Raw genomic sequence first — 21777 nt, 5'->3', positions numbered from 1 at the left:
AAGGCTCGAGAATGGAATATAATCTGAAAAAATATAAATATACATATGTATATATTTATATTTTCAGTCACCATTTGAGGCCAGATTTCATTCTAAAGCAAAAATATGAAGGAAACGTGGCAAGTGCTGTGTCAATCTTGGTCCCTTGGCAGAAGTGCGTCTTTCGAGCCAGCGCCATCCATACCGACTTCCCTCAAATTAGTCCATTGTCAGAATGACAAGCAGCAGTCGATTTCAGAGGCGCCAGAGTAGGAGATGGCTGCCGAGGCATGGGGTTGATCACTGCGGCAGGCGACGTTTGCCAGAGGGTAAAGCCTGGCCTGTCTGCGCGGGAATCAGTTATACCTCAGACAGCAATATCCGCGGTGACAGTGCGCTGACACAACTGAGCAGGGACTCGAGAACCGGCAGCAGCCTGCCGCGCGCTCACGATGAGGCCTGGAGTTCATTATCTTTCAGAGGGTTTTATGCAAATGTTAATGTGCAATAGATATCTGATGGAAACACAATGCCACAAAGCCCCATAGATGGGGATATGAAATATTTAGTGCGCTTAGAAACAAATTGCGTTCCACTCTGTCAAAAATGAATATCAACCCATTTTGCTAATGCATACTTTATGAGTTTTTCACCTTAATGCATTGTTTAAAAAAAGCAGCGAACTTTCCAATTCCGGTAATTCCGCGCCTTGATGCACAAAGATCATTTTTTCTCTCTCTGACGATGGATTGCAACCTTTGTGTATGACCAAACAGGAGGGCATTTTAGAGGCAGTAATCTCCGAACAAGCCTGCTATGACACACGGCGTTCAGCTGTGCACTGAGATCTGATCCAGTGGAACTTAACAGCTCAGTTTTGTGGATAAATTAGCTTTAAATTGCCTTAGATGTATCTAAAGCCAGAGCCCTGGAAAACCTCTGAGAACAAAAGAATAACAGAGGGGAGGGGCAGCTTTCACAGGTGGGCAGACAGCAGTCGCAAGAACTCGTTGTGCCCTACTCCGCCACTCGCGCTTAAAGCCCTTTTAATTTTTAACCAGACTTCAGCTGTCTCCTCGAGGAAGGGGTGACGCGGGATGGCTGGGGGTTGGCAGCAATTGTCTCGGAGGTAGGGAAAGATGTGTGATTCATCTGCTTGTCAGATAAAGACTGAGGCGAGAGGGCAGAGGGCAGCAGTCGCCGCTCAGGAGCTCATAAGATCTAACCTACTTTGCGGCTACAATTTGTTACCTTCTGCCACCTGCAGAATGAATTTACCTGACACTGCAGCTGGTATTTTCGGAGATTGGATGAGAGCCAGCGCATGAAATGGCCTAAGTGGAGCAGCTGCGGGGACGCTTTATCAAATGCCATCGCTGTCTGTCTTTCTTTTCCGCTCTAATCACATTTTGTTTTCTGCTAAGCAAAAGCAAGGCCCGGCCGTGTCGTTTATTTGATCTAAAAGCAAATGTTTTGGGACGCCGCCTGCTGATACTTGTTCATAAGGCTTTGGTTAAAATAGGAGGCGACTTTCTCCCGAGTGACAGGTACTGCTGACATGTCCTAATTAAAGCCGATGCTTGCGTTTTAACTTTATATGCGCTATCCGAAGACAGACGGGAATGGGTCCACTGCGGATGTCAGTACCCAGAGCCGGACTTTGCTAAAATAGCGCCTTGAGCGTGGGCGGACAGAAATGTGGCGCCCTTGTTGATGGTAGTGAATTAAATGAGGCACCAGGATATCCCTTTTGTGTTCACTGGTCAGTACCTGGCTGAGCAGAGACTGTCCCCTGAACACAAACATCTCGGGCCTCCCCCAGCTCACCTAAATCACCCATAGTTTAGCTGCCTCACGCATTTGACAAGTGTGGCTCACTGGTTAGAGCAGGCAGACCCTGAAGCAGAGGTCAGACCCGGGACCAGGGTTCAATTCCCGACGCGGCAGGGTCTTGAGCTCAAATGTCCATGGACTCGATAATTCTCGCTTCGGTGCCTGACCTAATCAGGGGAGCAACACTAGGATGCTGTCCCCTCTAATGTCGCCCTGCGTGCGACGTGGCCAGCTGTATAGCGACGTGGCCAGCTGTATAGCGTTGCCACCCCTAGCCTTTTCAAACTGTGAGGACCCTTAAATTACAACTATATAGTACGTGTAACATAATATATGAGGGACACTTTTTGTGGATAAACTATGTAGCAAGTTTGATTACACAGGTTGGGTTAGATTACAGGCGATCCAGGTGTCGACGATGAGTTCCTTGAACGGCCGACACCCAGCCATATTGTCCGACCAGAATGTGATCCTTCTGTTAGCTAGCACTTGCGGCCATAGATGTAGCAACAAAACAATTGGAAACATTTTCAAAACAGTGATTTTTTTGTAAGCCCATGTTTTTTCCATGCAGTTGGCCATTTCGCCGCACACCAATCTGCCTAGAATGGCACCAAAACCCTCTCTCCCAGACGCATCGGTGATCAGCTGAAGCTGCTGACTGCAGCACATGGTGTCCGCCACAACAGAGACCCATTGAAGTCATTCAGATAAGACAGCCACATGCGCAGGTCTTCTTTCAGTCCCCCACTAAGCCACACTAAGTGGTGGGATTTTTCTACTTTCACTGTTGCCCTTGCAAGCCACCTGGCATAGATTCTACCTGCTGGTATGATCCTAGCCACAAAGTTTAGCCTGCCCAGTAAGCTCTGAATTGTGGTCAGCATTGCTTCGATCCTGCTAAGGACCTGCATGATGTTGATATGAAGGGTCTCAACCTTATCTTTTGGCAGTTTGCACATCCCTGCTGTAGAATCTATTTCTATGCTCAAGAATTTCAAACATTCGGTTGGTCCCTGGGTTTTCTCTGGGGCCAAGGACACCCCTAGTGACTAAGTTGTTGAAATGCACAGAGGGTCTCGCAGCACTCCCTGGAACCTGCCTTACTGATAAATAGGAAGTCATCTATGTAATGTTAGGTGCTCCCTGGTGGGGTTCCTTTGCCTCAACGCCCCCCACCAGGAGGCAAGCAAATGCTTCAAACAGGCAACATGACACTGCACAGCCCATGGGCATACATTTATCGTAGAAATACTGGCTGTCCCACCGCATACCTACTAGGTGAAACTATCTGGATGGCCTGGGAGGAGGCGGAAGGCAGACTCAATATCCGCCTTTGCCATAAGAGCACCCTCGCCTGCTGCTCTTACCAAATCAACTGCCTTGTTGAATGAAGCGTAGCAAACTGAGCACACTCATCCAGGTACTCATTTACTGACGATCCCTTTGGCTAAGAGAGATGGTGAATTATCATGTACTTGCCGTGCTCATTTTTGGACACAATCCCCAGAGGAGACACAATAAAATGTGGAAGGGGTGGTTGGGCAAATCTCCCTGCCACCTTCCCCAAATTGCACTCCTTCTCCAGCTTTCCCCTGACCACCTCTGGTGCTTCTATGGCTGAGCGTAGGTTCTTGGCCTCTCTTGTAACTGCGGGTCCAGAATATGGGATCCTAAAGCCCTCACTAAAACCCTAGAACAACAATTCCCGCTCATCTGCTCTAGGGTACTCCTTAAGAATAAGGTTTAAGATGGGAAAGGAAATAGGGGATGGTGCTAGAATGGAGTGTTTTGAATGAGAACAATTAAGCCAGCTTTGCGGTGGCGATGGTGCTTCTTGGCCCATCGGTCTTGCCTCCTCTGCAACTGGTTGCTGGGTGCCACCCAGCACACTTGGAGCAAGTGTAGGTGAATTTGCATGTGGCGCCTCAAGTGCATGCCCCATTGTTGTATAGCTTGCATGCTTTGTTGGCCCTATGCTGATAGCCTCCCCTTCCCCTCTGTGGGCCCCTGCCCCGAAAGGAATGCCCAAACTGTTTAAAATAGTATGGTTTTGTATGTTGTCATTACCCATGTACTGTACCCAGAGCTCAATCTCCCAGTAATCCCATGACATCTCTGGTGCCTGCTCCATCTTTTGCCTGAACTCTCTATCGTAATTCAAACAGCCTGTGCCCCCATTACACTTGTATTCCTCATGCATTACCCTGTTATATTTGCACCGGGCAGGCCCCTGTTCAGGGGACTTCTCCATGATGACTGAGGATTACATGGCAAATGCCTCTAACCAGCTGTCTATTGTCTCCTCTGTTTAACCTTCCTCTTCTACTTATGTTTATCAACATCCTTACTTGACACCGTGATGTCTGCGGCTTCCTTGGTGAACGTAAGCAATGAGAAAATGTCAATGAACTCCCTGTTCCAAATTCTCTCTCTGGCTTCTAAAGGAACTCTCCCTTCCAGAGATGACCTTCCAGTCAGCAACAGCGGATCATGCTGAATCAAAACCCCCTTGCTATTCGTACCTGCCGTAATGTCTGCAACACCCGTGCCTGAACTCTCGTTGCCAAAGAAGAGGACTCTGCCCGCACTTCTAGAGAAGGACTGCTTCCCTGCACCCACACCTGACTCGCACTCGCTTGATTGGTGCTGAGAGTCTGCCCTATTCCTGCCCCAACCAGCAATTTTGCAGAGGCGATGATGCTTTGCATTGCTTCCATCATCTTACCCAGTCCTTCTTGCAGGCCCTGGACAGATGCGCCTGGGGTTAGGCTGGGAACCAGCTCCTGTGCTGGTTGGTTAGTTTGCCTCTGCACCACCGGCAAGCTAGCCTGTGGGTCATGTCCCTCCCCGGTTGGGTTACCACTGTCCCCAGTACCTGGGTCTTGTCCTCCACTGTCCTTCCTGCCTCTGCTGAGCTCTCCCCTTGGGAAGTTGACAGCGCTTCTATTCCCGCTTGCTCGCCATCTCTTTTCTTGGCCATCTTCAATTTTCCCCCAGCTTCTCTCGCTGGTCGCTTCTTTTTGACAGTTTGAACACTTTGGATGTCAAGACCAGAAGCAGTTGGTTGTAAACCCTCAGCGTCTGTCAAGGTGAGCGATGCGGATTGTTGCTGCGCCTCCTACATCACCAACATCTTCCTTGCCCACTCCAGCTCTTTTGCCTGCCCCATGACCATGAACTTCGCCCATACTTCGGCGTCCTCGTGGCTAGGCTCCGAAGAAAATAATGACTGGGAACCGTGGTCCTTCATCACTCCGAGCTTGCGTGTGGGTGAGTGAAACAAACCTGAAACTGAGACAGGACATTTTTACCATTGTGTGCAAGGAAATGTATCACAAGGATCAGTGGTTGGTATATAGACGGCCACTTGGCATTGGCCCGCTGTACCCGAATTTACAAACTTCATATTGGACTTGCATCCTTCAGAAGCGCATTTACAAACCAGCATAGAGGCATAGGGAATTGCGTTACCAGTGAACATCCGCTTCCATAATGGGCTTGTGCACTTCTGAAAGTTATTTGTGCCTGAATTCTTCAATTCCTATCACGACATGAACCAAATACACCTCTATTTCATAATGGGCTTACGCCCTTCTGACTGTTGTGAGAGTAACTTAGCACCACATTGAGTCTGCATTCGCCCCATACTCTTGCCCCCAATACCGGCTGCACCCTCAGTAATAAGGCTTCTGTTAGTTCCTGAATTGGTCTATTAGCTAGGCAGTCTCTCCTATCAGGATGCGCCGTGCCTCTCCCGATCACGTGTCCGCTGCTGAACGGTACCCTATGGTTTGCCGCAACTACCTGTAAGATAAAGCAGTGTTTAATAAAATCATCCACGTTCCTCAGTCTAAGCCGATGACACCTGACAAACAGCGTTGCTCAACAACAAACCCCCGGCTGAGACACATATTGCTATATCACCTGGCGAAAGGTGCCTCAGACCATACTCCAACCCGCCTCACATACTTCCCTGTCTGCAGCAGGGGATTACCTGGTATAGCGAACCTACTTACTCACCATGTGCGTTGTGGTTCACTCTGATCCATTACCCAGAGTCTCCGGTCTTCGTAGATGCATCTTAGCCTTGCCTGAAAAAGTGACTGGTTAATCCTTGGCTCCTTCGTGATGCCCAAAGTGTCAGCCATACTACAACGTAACCGGTCGCCACCCCCAGCCATTGCAGCATTGGCATATTATATGTAATCACTAGAAAGCATTGCGATAAACCCCACTGCTACGTCCCAACATAATAACCCCTCCTGCCGTTATAACATGATGTCTGCTCATTAGGTACTTGCTAATCACCCACTGTACCCCATATGCAGCTTATCCGCCGGATTTTCAACTTGTAAGCTTGTTTTCCTGATTGTATTCTTTAGCATTGAAGTGATGGTCAAATGCTTCCAGCAGAACACACATTAAGTTCCTGCTTAAACGATCCATGACTAACATGGAACTTTAATGTAGGCCGAAAAGCCCCCATTCTTATTAAACTGTCACACAAATCAATAACCCGCATTTCCTCCCAGTCCGGCTGCACACCCTTAGATGGTTGTTATTATCTTAAAACGACATCCTTAAATATCACGTTGTACTGACAAACATTATTGTGATTGCCTACCACTCACACTGGCCGTCTCTCCATAGCAGAGACCGGCCAATTCAGATCATCTGCTTGACCCGCGTGCCTTCCGTGTAAATTATTCAGAAATGTAAGGAAGACGTTTATTATTCATTCCCCCCAAGCTCCCTGAACGCTGGTCGTAGCCTGCACCTTGCCCACATGAATGCCATTTTCGTGGATCAATTGGCTGAGAAAACAATGTTTTTTAGTTTTTTTTTTACGATGCAGGACGGAACTGATATGCCGGTCCAGCCTTCCTTACTCCCGTGGTTGGCCCCTTACGATCCTCTCCCGCATTTTTATATTTTAAAACAAAGATGACTGCGTCCTCGCCTGCCATGGGGGCCCGCCACTTTATACTCCTAAGCCCCATCCACAAATCGTCTGGCGCCCTCTTGGCTCCGGCCATGTGAAAATGGCCGTTGCCTGGAATACAGGCGCACACTCGCAACCACCAAGCCCCTGCCCTGTGTCCTTTTTCCAATGCTGACACCCCCACTGTAGCAGTGTGCTCACCGCGATGAGGCCTACACCGCCATCTGCTCACCTCTCACACACGGTCTTCCACAGGTCCATCGAGTCATAACTCTGGCCGCCCAAAGAGGTCCTGCCCCAGTGGGGGGTGGGGGGCTTATGATTCCTCTTGGCCCACTGCTCCCCTCCTGACACTGCAAGGCCATAAACTATGGGGGAAGACCCACCTTCCCCCCATCTATGGTGGCCTGATGGGCATGTCTATCCTTGCAGCACGGAAACAACACTAGGATGCTGTCGCCCTACGTGCGATGTGGTCACCTACAAAATGAGAAGGGCACTGCTGTTGGCATAACCTTTATGCACACAGCTCCATGTGCCCCACAGAATATTGACGCTCTGGGCCTAGCTTACCCATGCTGAAGAACGTCCTTTTCATGACTGCAAAACATACATGTTTCTTTGTTTACTTTTAATGTAGTGCTCATCTCTTTGGAGGTTCAAAGTGCATATGGTACACCCCACCCACCCCCGTTCAAATTAAAGAAGTGCCGGAACAATGTACCTGGAAGTACCTGCCCATTTAAAGCTCTGAGAACTATCCATGTCAGTGTGTCCCATTTACCGAGCTATGAGAACAAATGTATTGTAGTACGTGGTTTCCGAAACGATTCCGAAGTATATCATAACAAGCAATTGTATACTGTGAAGTTTTCTGGCAGGTGTTTTCTGCTTTGATATCACTCTGTTTGTATTCACAAACCCCACCAAATTTCACGTGCTGGCTCCACCCACCTAGATTTATCGACAACTGTGATACGGCAGGTCTTCGAGTCGAACTCTCCTGAAATACAGCTTTGTATTTGAGGTGTTTCTGTATGTATTTGTGCGCTGGATTTCTTTCCAGCCTTTGAACGGTGTCAAATCTGGCCTTTTACACACCATTTGAAATCAAATGCTTTTATTTTTGCTTGTTTGGAAATTTTATAGCGATTTTATGAAATCGCTGTAGTTATTATATTAATGTTTTAATGAACTGAGCAATACATTTCTAATGTTCACACCATGTCACCGCCTATTTAATTGTCACACGGCATGGCGGGCCTGGAATTTCTTTCCACATCCTGTTGTTCTGTTCATTGGAGTAAAGATTGTTTCAGCTGGCATTATCCCCTGTTTTTCCCCATCTCCTATCTATACTCAGGAAAAGCAGATAAAAAGCATCGACTGGCCTCACATTCCCTTTCTCCCTAAGATCTCTAAAACATGAGAGGGATCTATTAAGAGACCGCCTTGCACAAGAGTCTCTTCTTTAGGTCCCCACACTCAGGGGGAAGGAGATGTTTTAGGAGGTTTTGTCCCAATCTATCCAGGTCAATAAGACCATGAATCAAATGGGAATGAGGGGAAGTGTGCACTCTCATTGCTGCGCTTTTTTGCCACTCATTGAATTGCCAACTCCAGTGAGTGGTATTAGTCTAATAATATCAACTAGAAGCGTATTAATGCAGTAGCAAAAGAGATCAGTCTTCTGTGTTGATAGAAGGTGTGCAATTTCTTTTTTTGAGGAGAACATAGTCTCTGTGCTTTTCCTATTTCTTGATCCTTCGTTCAATTTCTTATGCTGCCAATATTTCTTTATGTGTGCTAGTTGATACTTGAGAGTTAACTATGAAAATGTTAGTCTTACATATTCCCCATGCTCACTGACCTGCAATGCTCGGACTCCTTAGAGAAATCATTATATTATACAGAATACTGTCCCCAACATATCATGGAACTGCCCCAAGCTTTTGATATCTCAAATTATATACACACTTTTTTTTCTACCAAGGTAGTTGATAATGTATGGCACTTAATCTAGCCTCTAGGAAGAAAAACAGGAACCGCACTTCAAAGTTATCAAGAAACAATACTGCACTCTCTTTTCAGTGGGGTAACATGGTCTGATGGGTCCTAAAGCAAGCTAAATAATGGCCCTTGCACCATAGTTAGTTAAAGAAAGACCACCATTAAAGGAGTCTACTGGAGTCTTTATACCCTAGGCCACCTAGGCACTGCACATGCTGTCAGAACAGTCTTTTCTTGACACTTGGAAATTCTATTGTTATTCCAGGAAAATGTTCTTTTGTGCTTGGTGACCCCCATTTTTTTCTAGATTTCACTGCTGTTTTTTTACTCTGTGCACTGGGACTCTACTAACCCGACTCCACTGCATGTGCTCTGACCTCTAAAACAAGTTAAAATTGGCTATACTCTTAAGTGACTTTTTAAATTTACCTGCAAGTCCCCAGTATATGCTACAAAGTGTGCCTAGGGTGGTAAGTTAAATGTCAGTAGTGGACTGCAACACACATTGTGCCATGATTAGAGTGACCATGCAAAACATGGCAGCATGCCTACTACCATATACTATCTGTGCAGTTTTAAAAATGCAGATTTGAGCTATCAAAATAATCCATTTTGACAGGCCTAAACCTTCCTTTTAAAGATAATTTATTCACCCTCACCCTTTAATGCCCAATAAGGCAGGACGCATGGTATTTAAAAGTAGGACATGTAAAAGTTTAATGCGAAACATGTCCTTATAGTGACAAGGACCTAAATGCTGTGTTCACGGTAGACGGATTACCTGTTCCATAGGTCAGATACATTTTATTTTAAGTGATTATGAAGATTAAGTGATTTTCCAAGAGCCAATGCCAAGACTTGAACCTGGTTCCCCAGAACCATTCACTCACCCATACAGCCACTCAAACAACCAGTCACTCACCTGTACAGCCACTGAAATATACACACACTCACCCATACTGCTACTCAAACCCCCACTTATTTACCTACACAGTCACTCACACACCCACCCACTTACCATACAGCCTTTCACCAAAGCCATTCATTCACCCATACAAGCACCTACGTGCACAACCATTTACAAACCCATTCACACATCCATACAAGCACTCACACATATTCTCCCTTGCCCATACAGACTTTCACACAGACACTTACTTTCAACACAGCGACTCACACACAAACTCACTTAACCAAACACCCACTCACTCACCCATACAGCCACTGTCACACCCACTCATTCACCATTATAGCCACTCACACAGAATCTCGCTCACTGACACTACTTCTCACACATCCACTTTACACACATAGAGCCACTCACCCACCCATACCCACAAGGATACAGTCACACAGCCACTCACACAATATGTTACAAGTAGTATCGTTCAGTAGGTGTGTACCTAGTATAGTAATTAAAATTTGGAGTAGGTTACTATACATTTTTAACACCCATAAACTCTAAACACTTACACTCAATTGATGATGTCATCAGTAAAGTCATCAGTGATGTCACTGACCATGTCATGAGTGATTAATATATGAGGTCATAAGCACTGCATTGCGGGGTGTATGTTATAGTTAGCTCACTAGTTTTGTACGAGGGAAAGCTGAGCCTATCTATAAGGTCCTAGTAACCTTTGTTTATTTCAGTTTTATACACACACACACACACACAGACCCTTCATTTACAGGTGCTTAAAGGCTGTTTTCTATTTCAAAATGACATTCAGCAGTTTTTCCTCCCACACTCCCTGTACGCAAGCAAGATTCTCATAGTTCACTTTAAAATCTCCTCTGATTCAGAGAGGGAAATGTAAGCACCAATCCTCATGTTAAAAGAAAAAGCAGCAGTTTATCAGAAGACATGGCCTGACATTTGACCTCTGTCTTTGAAGCACAGCAATTATGACGAAATAAGTACTACATTTAAAGACATCTTTATTGATTGCTCTTTCAAGACCCACCATAAAACGTCCAGTGACTCAAATTTGATGAGGTGTGAACTTGCTCCCACATCGGAGACAAAGGCCTTGGGTATTGGGAGGCGTTGTGTTCCTCTAACAGGATCGCCATCTGAGTTGTGCCCAAGAACATAATTAACTTCAAAAAGGTCTAGAGTGTCACAGGCAGAGATAGCTAACTCCCTCTAGTCAGCCATACACCAATCCCAGTGGAAGAGGAGCTGCCCTCAGAACCAATTTTGAGTGTCCACAGAGGAAGAGTTGCTCATTTCCCTGTCCACACTTCTAGGATGACATTTCTTTCTAATATGGTAACCCAGTGAACCTCAGTTAATATAAACAACAAAAACTAAGAAAACTTCAAGTTCAAACGAAGAACTGATCAACAACTCACAAAACGAAAGAAAACACAACCAAGGAAAATAACTTATTCACAACAATGCATGATTTTTTGTATATTTTACCACAAGTACATGAAGATTTCTATGCACTATTGATTAAAGGTTGTGTCATGTGGAACACCCTAAAGAGAAGCTGGGATGCCATCTTTTCTCCCTCCATAGGAACTCCATGGAAGTCCTTTATTCATGTGACTCGAGGTGAGTTCCTGCATGAAACCTACACGGGTTAGAGAAAACACACCAGACACATTTTATTTGATCACACCCTCTTGTTACCACACAAGGTTACCCCTCCAACACGTCCTGACAAAGACCCTCATCAGCCAGGCTATTTCGAATCCACAAAAGCAAAATTAACAGATTATGGACGAAACTATTCAATCCATCATCTGTTCTTTTTGCAATTGTCTACTTGGTGGGAAGGGTGCAGAAAATCAGATCTAGTCCAGTGTTCTGAAAATATCAAACTAAACACATCATCAAACTCACCATGAACACGGTCCTCGCCCTGAAGAGCCCAATTATTACAACTCCCACTCATTCACATATGCAGATTTTAATTTATGTTGGCTGCAAAAATGATCAAAATGTTGGCAAGCATAAAGTGAAACCCATCATTAAAACAAGCATGGGTGAATAATTTGCCCTGCTGGGAAAACGGACAAACATACCACACATGTTCATATAGGCCACAATTTAGGAACTGTACTAAATGCAGATCAACTTCAGTGTCCAAAAGCATCACACTAAACACAAAAAAAATAACTGGTAGGAGGAAGATCTCGGCCAACAGTCCTCTATGTATGTTGTGTGCAAAAATCAGGTGCTGCAATGTTTACGAAAGATAATGTCTTTATGGGCAGTGGTCTTACCCTGGGAGCCCACCTCTGAAACCTACCACACACAATCACAGGCCACAATGTAAGTTAGGTTTCGAATTCAAACTCATTCCAATGTACACAAGCATCACCTAAAACACATCAACCAATCAAACGGTAATATTGGTTTGCAAAGTTAAATGAAAATACTTCAGGATAGCGTGGCATCATCTATTTATAATAAATAAGCCTCTGTTATATAATGTTCACAACCAGTACATAGGCTGAAAACGCAGAATTGTACTCCGTTTTCGCAAACATCTATATAAGCAAAACACAATTCTAAAAGATGCTCACTACATCCATTAAAAGAGAAGTACATCTATAAAAATCAGTAAAATTAACAGACAATAAAGCTAAAGTTAACGGCGAGTTAAGTTTGATAATGACGTAAATAGTTGTAACAGCACAAAATAAAACACATTAAATTCACCAAATGAGCTGTTAGCTTAACCCTATCTTCCACCTTCTCTGTACTCAGTCTACACTTCAATCCTGCATACACTATTTCTAATGTCAAAAATGTTTTCACAAATACAAAACCATACTACATAATGTACACTGTCATATATTGCATGCACAATATTAACTTGTCATGACCATAATATTTTCACCAAAAAGCAATAGATTTCCACACAATGAAACGAATGTGCAAACAACATATTCATTTGTCACAGTCATACGCACTTTTACAATCTCATTAGCACGTAATCTTTCACATTTCATATTCATCTTCCACAAGTAATGACATCAGTGAGAGTTAAGTTTAAAGAAATATGATGGGACTGGGAGATAATATTCATTTATGAAGTTCCATGTTTTTTTGCTGGAGCCTCTATCAACAGCCCAGTCACCCAAAGCTCTCTTTTAACTGCGTGTAGTCTTTTTCAAGAATCACCAGATATGTTTGGCGCAGTGCATATAAAAATATCTATAAGCTCGCAGGTAATTACGTTTTCTGCTTAGTTCACAGTCTGTGGAACGAAAACACCAGTTCAAATCTTGATTGAACGAATTATGCGTTTCTTTGCAGTTCCCTTTATATCCTTGTGCCTCTTATGCCTTTGTTGTTAAAGACAACTAAGGATGCTTTGTGGTAATTCTAGTTGCAGGGTACATTACATGGTAACTTTTATTCGATGTGGGAGAGGATGAGAACTACATTAAACATCTCCTGCTAACAGTGTATTCTTTGAGACAAACCGACAACTCGGATGTATGGGGCATACAGATTTACATCACAAAAGGAGTTCAGGAGTCTGGGGTCCATAGAGGCAAGTTTGCAGCTTGCCCTCCTGGTCAAGTTCATATATTGTGACAAACGGAAACTAGTTATGGTGGAGTAGCTCCAGGAACAAATTTATGCGGTGAGCATGGCGTTTTGCAAAAATAACTATTGATGGACAGAATGCAGAACAATGTCATACATTCACCCCAGTGCAGAGATCTGGGCCTAAATCCATAGTTTTTTGCTCACCATGCCATTCCAGTTTTGGACCCAGCCATATGCGAAGCAGTCTTGACCCTGCGCCCAATGGGAACAGTCCAGGCCGAACTGCCAGGCCAGGTCCTCCCTGGACTGGAAATAAGCATCCTAGGACCGGTTTCGGGGTTTTGAACATGAACCTCCTTTTCACTTCTGCCTATTTGAGATCACAACATCCTTTTGCTATGCCGGCTCTTTTTCCCCAAACAAGGGACCTGCCTTTGCCTTATTTTATTTTTGTAGACAGGCAGGTGACTGGTTAGGAAGGCCTAAATTTGATGAATTGATATAATTTTGTGTTTGTTGGCAAGTGTTCAGACTATATTAGTCTAGGCTAGTAGAAATAATATAACGTAGTTTGTTAGTTTGAAGCAAAATATCCTTCCATCGGGAGTTGCCACAATGGCCCACGTTATATTATTTTTTTAAATATCTGACAAGTTTCTAATAACACCAAGGTTCTAACATTCTGGATATGTTTTGCCAATATTTTGATAGCATATATTTATTCCTAACAGCTGATGCATACTTTTCGATTTATGATTTGTTGTTAAACTTACAGTACCATAAACCATTAAAGTGTTTAACAGGTACGATTTGGATGCATGTTTTCATTGTTTACATTGCTTGTTAAATCTAGTGATTACAATGTTTGTATTACTTGCAGAGACGGATGGCGTGACCCTTACAATTCAGACACGTGCAAAAGGACGTTTAGATTCAGAGATACAGCTGAAGCTTACATTTCACTTACCTGCAACCTACCCAAAATGTCCACCAAGTATATCTGTGGTTTCAGAGGAGCTAACACGATCACAGTGCAATGCATTAAAGGGAAAATTGCTTGAACGGGCACAAGAACTTTTATGTGAACCCATGATACATGAGCTGGTTCTCTGGATTCAGCAGAACCTGGATGATATCCTTGGGCAGTTAGATGTGCCTGGCTCGGATTCAAAAGGCCCTGGACCAGTTGACATGCAAGAAAGTAGAATGTGGACGATGCTCTTGCAATTGGATCATATGAGATCGAAATCCAAGTATGTGAGAACAGTTGAAAAATGGGCTTCTGATTTAAGCTTATCCGGGAGATTAATGTTTATGGGAAAGCTGATACTAATTCTTCTGCAAGGCGAAAAAGGCCGAATTAAGGTACATGTTGAAACTTCTATTTGTTATTTAGTGTTAACTATTTTTTAATTTTTTCTTCTATGTAGCGAAGTGTTTTTACTGTTGATTCTCTTAGCAATGCAATGTTTTCTGCAATTATCATGCACCTGTAGAAGACCGATCCTGAGTCATTCGAATCAACTGTTTGCTTATGTTTGTATTCATTGTGATTTTAAGGTAGCCATATTCTTCCACACAACTTGAAAAGGAACAAATCCCTTAGTTTTTTGTGGCGATGTTTTGCAAAGGATTTATATTCCTTGATGTAGCTTTGGCAAAACCAATAGATCTTGCTGCTGGCTTTTCCAATTCTTGTTTTGATTTTGCCATCACTTATGGAAAAAAACATAAAGTTGGCTGCCATGCAGGCACATGGGTGAACATACCGTGGCCATCTTGGAGTAGAATTTGTATGGTATATAAAAAAAAATCCAACTTTGCCCCTGTGCGTGCACATGCGTGTCAGCCATCTTGGAATGCTTCTTTATAAACCATAAGAAAGTGCATTGCAAGATGGCTACTGTGCATGTGTACAAATAGACGGCCATCTTCAATGGTTGCAAAACTTTAAGAAAATGGCTATCTGCTTCTTTTTTATTTGTGGTGTGCTGCGGCGCGCAAGGTGGCCATCTTTAATGGTTGCATATCTATTAAAAGATGGCTATCTGCTGCTGTATTGGCGGCAGATGGGGCACTGGGAAGTGCAAGTTGGTGTTGTGAGATAGACAAACTTTTTTTAACCTTCAGCAGAGTCAGAGAGCAGGAGGCAGCATTTCATAGGAGAAAAGCAGGCATTCCAGGTATATGTCCAAAGATAAATCCTTTAAGCAGCACGTCAGCACTTCTGACAAAGGTTCAGTTCAAGATCCAGAAGTGTCTGATTTGATGGGGTCAGAGATCCAAAACGTATATACCCCAAAATTCCTTTGATGTGGGGGGGTGACTTCAAAGCAGCTCTCTGAAGTGCACAAGTGCCCCTTTAAACCTAGTCCTGTCTGCCAGATTTCTTGGGGAGGGACATAATCATTCCTTTGTGTCGGGACAAGACACTGCCTATTCAAGTGAAATGGTAGCCTTCCACCCTGTCCATGCAAGGCGTTCAGAATGCAGATGTATGTGGATGGGTACTCAGACACACCTATCCTTCCTGTAATGTGGCTGCTTAAAGCAAATGAACAAAGTTTAGCTGCCACTTACCCCAGGCATGTATTGAAGACAGGATGTCATGCACACAGAGCAGTAAGTGGAGAAAGATGTCCACTTTCTAAAATTGATATTTTTAAAACAGTACTGTTAAATCAACTGCACCAGTAAGGAGGATTTGTCATTACCATTCCAAACATATGAAAAATGAAAAGGCACCTCCACTTTGAGAATGAATTGTAGCTTAAAATGTGTTTTAAGGAATTCCTTATGAGGAGTAGGCCTCACAGTAGTGAAACATGAAATAGACGGTCACTACCTTGACATGTAAAACATAAAGGTACATGTCCTACTTTTTATTGACATATCACCCTGGCTTAGCGTTACTTAAGGCTTACCTTAGGGGTGATTTATATTTAATATACGGGGAGTTTGAGTTGGAGGCCTGGCAAGTAGTATTAAATGCCAAGTCGAAGTGCAACTATAATGCACACACAGGAACCGCTGTGGAAAGCCTGAGACAGGTTTGAAAGGCTACTTATGTGGGTGACACAATTAGTGCTGCAGGCCCACACGTAGCATTTGAATTACAGGCCTTGGATTTAGGGACTTAGCAGTACATCAAATATGGCAACCAGGTATACATCAGTGTCATCATGTTTAGGGGAGAAGCACATGCCCTTTAACACTGGTTAACAGTGGTAAAGTGCTCAGAGTACTAAGGCCAAACAAAAATAATTAGCAAAACGTGGAGGCAAAAGGCAAACAGTCTGGGGAAAGACTACCTTGAGGATGACAAGTCTAACATGTTTTGACATTCAATTTTTGAAGCAGTCTTTGACTTAACCTACAAATGGTATTTGGTCTCGAAAGGTTAAAAGCTGATTTGGGGACTGTATCTTATTTTTGTGGTCACAGGTCAGAATTAGTATTGTGGAATCAAATAACCCTAATGGCAATAGGCAAAGGCTTCCACCATGAAGCTAAATAAACGTAACATAGAGATTTGAAGGCACATCGTTCCAGTAAGCAGCTATTTATCAAGGTGTGTTATCAGTTTAGGCTAAAGCCCTCAGACTTCAATCATAGTGAATACCATTGATTGGTATTCCGCATTGAGCTCTCAGGTGCGTTTGCACAAAGTTGTGAAGTTTGTAGGCGTACAATTTCAAGGTTAAAAAAAAAAAATCACAAGGATTTCAAAGTGAAAAATTCACAAAATTCATGTACATTCATGGACAGTGTCCCTTAACTTTGTCTAAGGTGGGAATCATTCCTGCTATTGTGAGAGGTCACAGTTAGACTTCCCATACTCAGATACAGTCCTTAACCCCTTCAATGCTGGTGACAAAGCCAGCTCGTCATGGGCGTTACCTGCGCTGCGCGCATGACGAGCTGGCTTTGTCACGTAACGCGCGATTTTCGAATTTTCAGCGCGCAGCAGGAAAACCCGCTAGCGCGCATACGGTTAATAAGGGCCCCCACCATGCACATCTGCTGTTCACCTCCATCTCTTGTATCCTTTTTGCCACACTGCTCTCTTCCATTCTTGCTATGGTCCATTTAAGCCATACCACTTCCGACATGGCTGCTCCAGAGCTTCAGCCCCCTTTCCACCCAGGTCTCAGCCATATCATACTTTGAAGTCTGTTGCTGGTTTCTAGTTGCAGGAAGTCCATCCTTTGATGGGTGGCACATCATGTTGGTGTAAAAATGCTGAGGTATACTGGCAGTGGTTGGGGAAATTTTTCATTGGCAAAATGTGAAAAGTTCTTCTCAAATTCCAGTTTGCTGTACTTCACAACTAAAGGTAAATCTCTCACCGGCTCCACTCCAAAGATCTAAAGCAAGTGTTTGTGCTAAAATTGACATGCATGTGCTAGATACATATTTCTTCATGAAAATAGTACCACTGCAACCCCCCTGCTTTGCTCACTTAAACAAGCCATAAAAATTAGTAATGAACAGCGACCTCTCAGTTGTAACTGTCCATCTCATGTAAGTAGTAATTGTACAGCACGGCAGAAAAAGCGCCCTTTATTTGTTTTTTCATAATTTAGGATTCTTAGTCTAAATAAAATTATTGCTCCCACTTCACAGATATAAACAATATATATGTTGGATAAATGTAGGTCTGAAGTCAGTTTAAGATGCATTCCATAGGTTGAATATTGATTTTGTTTATACATTTGTTTATACCCCAGTACCGCACAAGGTCATTCACAGTGACAGATGTAACCAAGTCTGTACTCCCAGTTTTATATGCCCATGCTATTCATTTCATATATTGGTCTTTTGACTCCTTTCTACAAACAGGGACACACTTCTGTAGGAGATGAAAGCACTGGCTTCAAAGCAAGGAATAAGTCTTCAACCAACTGTATATGAATGCCTATTCAGTGAATATATTTCCGAACACTAAAGCCAGTCTCCTGTTTGGAGGAGATTAATATAACCTAGGGTTATTGTACTATGTCACAATCAAGAAAAAGGTTACTCCTGTTAAGTTACTTGCTTAAATAAGCAAGTCAACCAAGTTACCGAAGGTATACAGTATGGTGATTTTAATAGTTTTAATTGTGCCTTATAGATCTGGTGGAGGCTGAGTATTTTAGTGTCATATGCACTGATTAAGCGGATACAAATAGGTGATGCCTGTTCTGAAAGTATAACATGCTAATAATTAGAGATATACTTACTTTTGTACACCTGTAAGAGTAATACAACTACCAGTATCTAGATATGGGTGGCTAATTTTATCTATAAAGTCTGGGCTATTGAAAATGTGTTTTGTGAGCTGGTTGCTTATTGAATATTTTTGTAGTTTTTTATTTTATCAGTACTATGTACAGACAGTAATGTATATATTTAGATTTAGTTGATGTGACATTTTAATTGTATCCATTTTTGGATTGTATAAAAAATAAACAATGATTAAACAATGAGGAGAAACGTATAAGCATCCTTGAAACCAAATGTGCCCCTAGGAATAATTATATTCATTCATTACATCTGTTAATTACCAAACCCAAGATACATTTGAATGGCTTACTTTTTCCTATATTATGATAAAACATTCTCCAACGTCATCTTATGGTTGTTTTGACATTGTAGTCAAAACGTTGCTTTAGAGTCATTGTGTACTCTGAACCAATATTTTTCCTTGGAGAGTGACCTTTTAAGTCATCATCCTCTGTCTCCTGTACCAATGCACTTCATTTTCTTTTGTTTCACTTGCAAACAAGTCCTTCACAAAGAAGATATTGGTCTGTATCCTCCCATCTTTCTTTCATAGGAGCATGTCACATTTCCGCATAAGTTGGTAGTTTGCTCTTATATACATGCTTTTAGTTCCAAAGAAAGTTTACTTAAAATGACATGCTCAGTAATTTTCCATGATCCTCCTTAGTGAGCCAACTGTCATTTATAGGCTCCCTGTGCCATATGTAGTGGTGGACTAACATAAATAACATAAATTCTTACAGGATCTCTAGTCCCTGTTTGATTTAGTCATCTATCAACAATTTCTATAAGGTACTCAGGGCCATATGTAGGTGGAAAAATACCGGTCGGTAACGGCCGATTTCGGCCGTTACCGACCGGTACTTGTACTTCCAGATGTAGGGGGCCTGAAAATTACCGATTCTGTATATTTCCCAAATCAGTAATTTTACCGAATCGGTAAATTACTGAATCAGTAAATGTACAGAATCGGAAATTTGGGATGTAGGTGGCACTGGAAACAGTGCCACAGGCCCTTAGAAATTCGTTATTTACCATGAAATACAATGGCATGGTAAATAACGAATTTCTGTGTACATGCACATCTGTGCATGTACACCTGTGCCATGTGGCACACATACATGCCCTAAGGGCATGTATGTGTGTCACACTGCACACAAGCCAGAATCAGGGGTGCAACAGGGTGTCAAAGTGACACCCTGTCCCCCTTGACAAATCGGTAAAATTACCGATTCGGTATTTACCGATTCGGTAATTGCCATTGATTCCTATGGGCCTTAAGGCCCAAGGCCCATAGGAATCAATGGCAATTACCGAATCGGTAAATACCAATTCGGTAATTACCGAATATTACCGATTCGGTAATATTTAAAAAATTATTACCTACATGGCATTTACCGAATTGTAAATACCGAATCGGTAAAATTCGGTGTTTACGATTCGGTAAATGCCATTTACCTACATATGGCCTCAATTTCTTAAAGGCATTCATGCTAAAACCGTCCATCAAATGCAATGTCTTAGATTTACTGAAATTGGCTCTCTGCTTCTGACATCTTTTGGTCCTCACCATTGGTCTGCCAATGTGCTTTCTATGAAACCTATGTCTGGAATGATTTTTGACATAAAATGTTTATATTGGTCACGCAACCATTTTTAATTCGATAGTCCAATTTGAAGCCTGGTCTCTCTACCATCTTCATCCAATGATCTATGTTTAATTCTTTGTCATGACAAGTATGAATTAGAGATGATTCGTATGTAGAAGCTGCATACATTTGTTCACCTGTCGTAACCTAAGATGGTGTCTTTAGCTGGGTCTTGATTACAAGTGCCCACCACATTTTCCTCACCTTGTGCCTCTAGTAATTGCCCTGGCCTCTTTCTGTGAAATAAATCAAGTGAGGTGTCTGGGACAAAGTCAGGTGAATTTGAGTGTTTGCTGTGCATCCCAAATCCACTTTTTTTTTAAATCTACATAGGCCTAGTTTTAGGTCCAGCTATAAAATAAATCAAGTGAGGTGTCTGGACCAAAGTCAGGTGAATGAGTGCTTGCTTTGCATCCCAAATCCACTCAATGTTTTATCTACTTAGGCACAGTTTTAGGTCCAGCTATGAAATAAATCAAGTCAGGTGTCTGGAACAAATTCAGGTACATTTGAGGTCCAGCCATTATTTTGTATTTAAGATAAATGTATCACAAAGAATGATTCGAACTCATGTAAAGAAATGTTGCAGCCGCAGTATATTGTCATTATCATGGAGCATTAGCTAATTTGTACCCAAAAAGAATATTATCTTCCACCTGGAACTGTCACAAGACATCCTATTTCTCTCTAAATGAGCCATTATGCTTGCGTGATAAACTTGAACCTTGGGGTTGATGGCTTTACTGACTCATGTGCCAAAAAAACATTTGTTACATGGGCTGCCTCAGTCTCACCCAAAACATCATGAAATCTACATATTTTAGCAGAACAGTTTCTATCTTTTGTTCTAGTTAATCCGATAACTCCATATATCTGGCTATCAGCCCTTCTACTGAACAGGATGTGTCCTTGTAAATGTCTACATAAATTAGCTTACCATCAAACCTAAGGGGGCTCTACATCCCACCCATGACGAAATTTTGAATACATCAACTTTCAGTCTCTCATTCCTATCTCCAGTACTATAAAATATATCCCAGGCACAACCCCAAGGGAGCCCTGAGCCCATGGAAAATAAAGCGAGCACAGCACTAGCTAAACTATCCCCACTCAGGACACATTGAACAATCGGGGATAATGAGAAAATAAATGAATTGTACACAGCTGAACTCCCCCACATGTAGCTTAGCCCCAGGACCCTTGAAAACAGATGACTAAAACCTCAATGTCTTGCTCCAAGATCTTAACTTTTTTAAATCGAAGACATCTAGTAATTATCATCACATTTGTTGGACTTTACTCACCACCGTAAAAGAAAAAATTGCACATTCCCACATACCATTTGGTCGAGTCACAAATATGGAACTTGAATGCAAGGTCTCTCTATACATTTCTTCCTATTCCAAGAATCAGAAGTCATCGTCTTTCTAAACTGATTTGCCACCCATCATCATCTCCAATACAATATATTCACTAATGTTTTCCTTCTTTTACTTGCCTATCATCACTAACCATTGTCAATGCCGCGTTATCTTCAGGTGATGTCCCTCACAAACTCAAGTATGCTTTCTGTATCC

At 42.7% G+C, this 21777-nt stretch overlaps 1 protein-coding gene and 1 pseudogene across 1 annotated transcript in view; one reads left to right on the top strand and one right to left on the bottom strand.

Moving 5' to 3' along the window:
- Nucleotides 1–21777, top strand: part of RWDD3 (RWD domain containing 3) — a 226933-nt gene that overhangs the window by 191099 nt on the left and 14057 nt on the right. Inside the window, exon 2 of the mRNA XM_086936347.1 lies at nucleotides 14164–14648. Within this exon, the coding sequence (XP_086792473.1) occupies nucleotides 14164–14648 (485 nt within the window). The remainder of the gene's footprint in view (nucleotides 1–14163; nucleotides 14649–21777) is intronic.
- Nucleotides 3618–5003, bottom strand: LOC147747679 (uncharacterized; annotated as a pseudogene).

The sequence above is a fragment of the Lissotriton vulgaris genome, chromosome 1_1 (genome assembly GCF_964263255.1).
Source record: "Lissotriton vulgaris chromosome 1_1, aLisVul1.2, whole genome shotgun sequence".
Lineage (NCBI taxonomy): Eukaryota > Metazoa > Chordata > Amphibia > Caudata > Salamandridae > Lissotriton > Lissotriton vulgaris.
Note: the sequence above shows the minus strand (reverse complement) of the source record. Positions and strands in the feature narration are given on the sequence as shown.